At 40.2% G+C, this 2482-nt stretch overlaps 1 protein-coding gene across 1 annotated transcript; it reads right to left on the bottom strand.

Moving 5' to 3' along the window:
* Nucleotides 1–485: 485 nt before the first annotated feature.
* Nucleotides 486–2245, bottom strand: LOC121966891 (6-phosphofructo-2-kinase/fructose-2,6-bisphosphatase 1-like; the record flags this gene model as incomplete). Its single annotated transcript, XM_042516961.1, has 5 exons — nucleotides 486–550; nucleotides 722–784; nucleotides 919–1048; nucleotides 1843–1947; nucleotides 2099–2245. Coding segments are annotated over 5 exons (510 nt in total), but the record flags the coding sequence as incomplete, so codon positions are not given.
* Between the last annotated feature and the right edge of the window lie 237 nt (nucleotides 2246–2482).

The following is a 2482-nucleotide window of genomic DNA, read 5'->3' as shown; positions in this document are numbered from 1 at the left end:
TGTTGTTTTGTTGTTTCTTTTACTATTTTTTTTATTGTTCTTTGCTGCTTATCCTGCACTCTTTTTTTGTTGCAGTTTTGCCAAATATTGCTTTTTTGAATCACCTCAAATACCACCTCATATGAGCACAAAAACGTTTGCAAAACTGGGAATTGTTTTTTTTTATTAATCTTTAGTCGTATTTGCAATTCCAGCTTTTTGCAATTAGAGGATTAATGGAAACCCGTCTCTGTGTGAAACTATTATTTCATTTAGGCTTAACATTTCAAATTCATTTATACATATGTGATCCACATTATATTTGCTTTTTTATTATCACATATTTACTGTTATATAGCATCTAGATAGATAATTTATTTCAGAGCTGCTTACAAACAGTAAAACATAAAACACGATAAAAAAAAGTGCTATTGTGCAACTTAGAGACAGAGCAAGACAGAAATCAATACCCATCTCTGAGAAAACTTTTAAAAAATTTCATTTACCACAGGTTTGTCTCTGTGCGTGTTGACAGCTTCGATGTTGAGGAAGACAGACTCCACTTTGCAACCTGAGAGACAAAAATAAACAAAGGGACGTCTTCACGTGTGTCTGATGAAAACATTTAAAGTTTCTGGAGTCGAGTCGCAGATGACAGAAAGAGAGCCGTGGGAACCCGACAGGAGACGAAGACGAGGAGCTGAGAGTGTGTGAGAAAGACATGTCCAGCAGAGACACTGACCGTAGGCCACTGGAGTCAGTTTCAGCACCGTGTGGAGAGGACACTTCAGGTACGGCAGCTCGTCTGACAAAAAGAGACAAAAAACAAAACAAAATGTGGTGAACCTGACTGAGTCTGCTGGCGTCCTCTGCCGGCAGATTTTGGAGCATCAAAAAGTTGTGACGGTGAGACCTGAGCAGTGTCTCTGTGTCCCTCACCAGCAGTTTTGTCCAGGAAGTAAGCCAGGAGACATCTCATGACGGCCTGGTGACAGATGACGAGGACGTTCTCCTGTCTCTCCAGCTCCATGATGACCGGCTCCAAACGCTGGACGAGGTCCTCGTACGACTGGTGGACAGACACGAGAGAGACATGTCACACTGTCCAGGACAAAGTACAGGTTCAGGTTTTTAATTTGTCCACACAGGGACACGGGGCTTCTTCAGTTTGTGGACTGCGGTGACGTTTATAGTGATGATCATTTTATTATCGTGATAATCAAGTCAAGTCTGAATACTGTAGATCAGTGAATTTATGGCCCGCAGGCCAAATCTGGCCCCCGATAGGGTGTCTGGTTGTCCTAATGTCCTAAAATCCTACAAACTTCCTAAAATCCCAAAAATAAACTTAAATCATAGAAGCATCCGTGAATCATAGAAATGTTCTACCATTGTAGAAACGTCCCAAATGCTTGAAACATCCCAAAAATCCAAGAAACATGCTAAAATTTGAGAAACATCAGAATTTGTAGAAATGTCCCTAAATCACAGAAATGTCCTTCAATTATAAAACGGTCCTAAAATGCTGGAAATTGATAAAATATGAAAATTGTAGAAACATCCTAAAATCAGAAAAACTTACTAAAATCCTAGAAATGCTCTTAAAATCCTAAAAATGTCCTAAAATCCTAAAATCGTAGAAACATCCTATAATCTGAGAAACTTCTGGAATTTCCAAAAATGTCCTAAATCTTAGAAACACTGTCATTTTACAAAAGTCAGTCGGTGTGAGCTGACATTATTGAGACGCTGCCTCTCCTCCAAATCTTCTACAGTTCGACACAAACATACAAAAATTTAAAAAATAAAATAAAAAAATAAAAAAAGGCTGCAGAGGACATCTTGTCCTCCCGCCCTCCTCACCTCTCCTTTCGGGTAGCGGTAGCGATACTTGTCCTGGTCCCTCAGTGCAAACTCCTCGGGGTAATTCTGCTGAATCTCCTCATACATCATTTCTTCACAGACACCCTGAGGCAGGCACACACACACACACACACACACACACACACACACACACAATAAAAACACACGTCTAAACAAACAAACAAACACACAGGCAGCAGAGTCTCTAAATATTTGTGAAACTACACAAATTTACACACTACCCCTACACACTCACAGCATCGATTTCGTTGAGGGCCTTCCACTGTTCGTACGGGACCCCCAGAGCCTCGGCGGTCTGGATGGTCCTCTTCATGTGGCTGGTCCACACCTTCAGGTCGCTGATGCACTGCCCACGCATGTAGGTCCCCAGAGCGCTGGCAAACTGGCACACACAAAACACACATCAAGTCTCTTCACATGCGACATTCGTGCCAGCAGGTCACTCATGTGAGTCTAAAACCCCAAAGTTGCCAACAAATGTGACACACTATATACATGAGTGTCATGAGACAAAATAAAACTAAAATATTACATTAATACAGACAAAATAGGAATGAAAAGGGAAAAAAAGATAAGAAAAATTAAAAATAATAAATAATAAATTAATTGAAAAAATAGA

This window comes from Plectropomus leopardus, unplaced genomic scaffold, assembly GCF_008729295.1.
Source record: "Plectropomus leopardus isolate mb unplaced genomic scaffold, YSFRI_Pleo_2.0 unplaced_scaffold26227, whole genome shotgun sequence".
Taxonomy (NCBI): Eukaryota; Metazoa; Chordata; class Actinopteri; order Perciformes; family Serranidae; genus Plectropomus; species Plectropomus leopardus.
The sequence above is the reverse complement of the archived record's forward strand: the minus strand, read 5'-3'. Positions and strand labels throughout refer to the sequence as shown.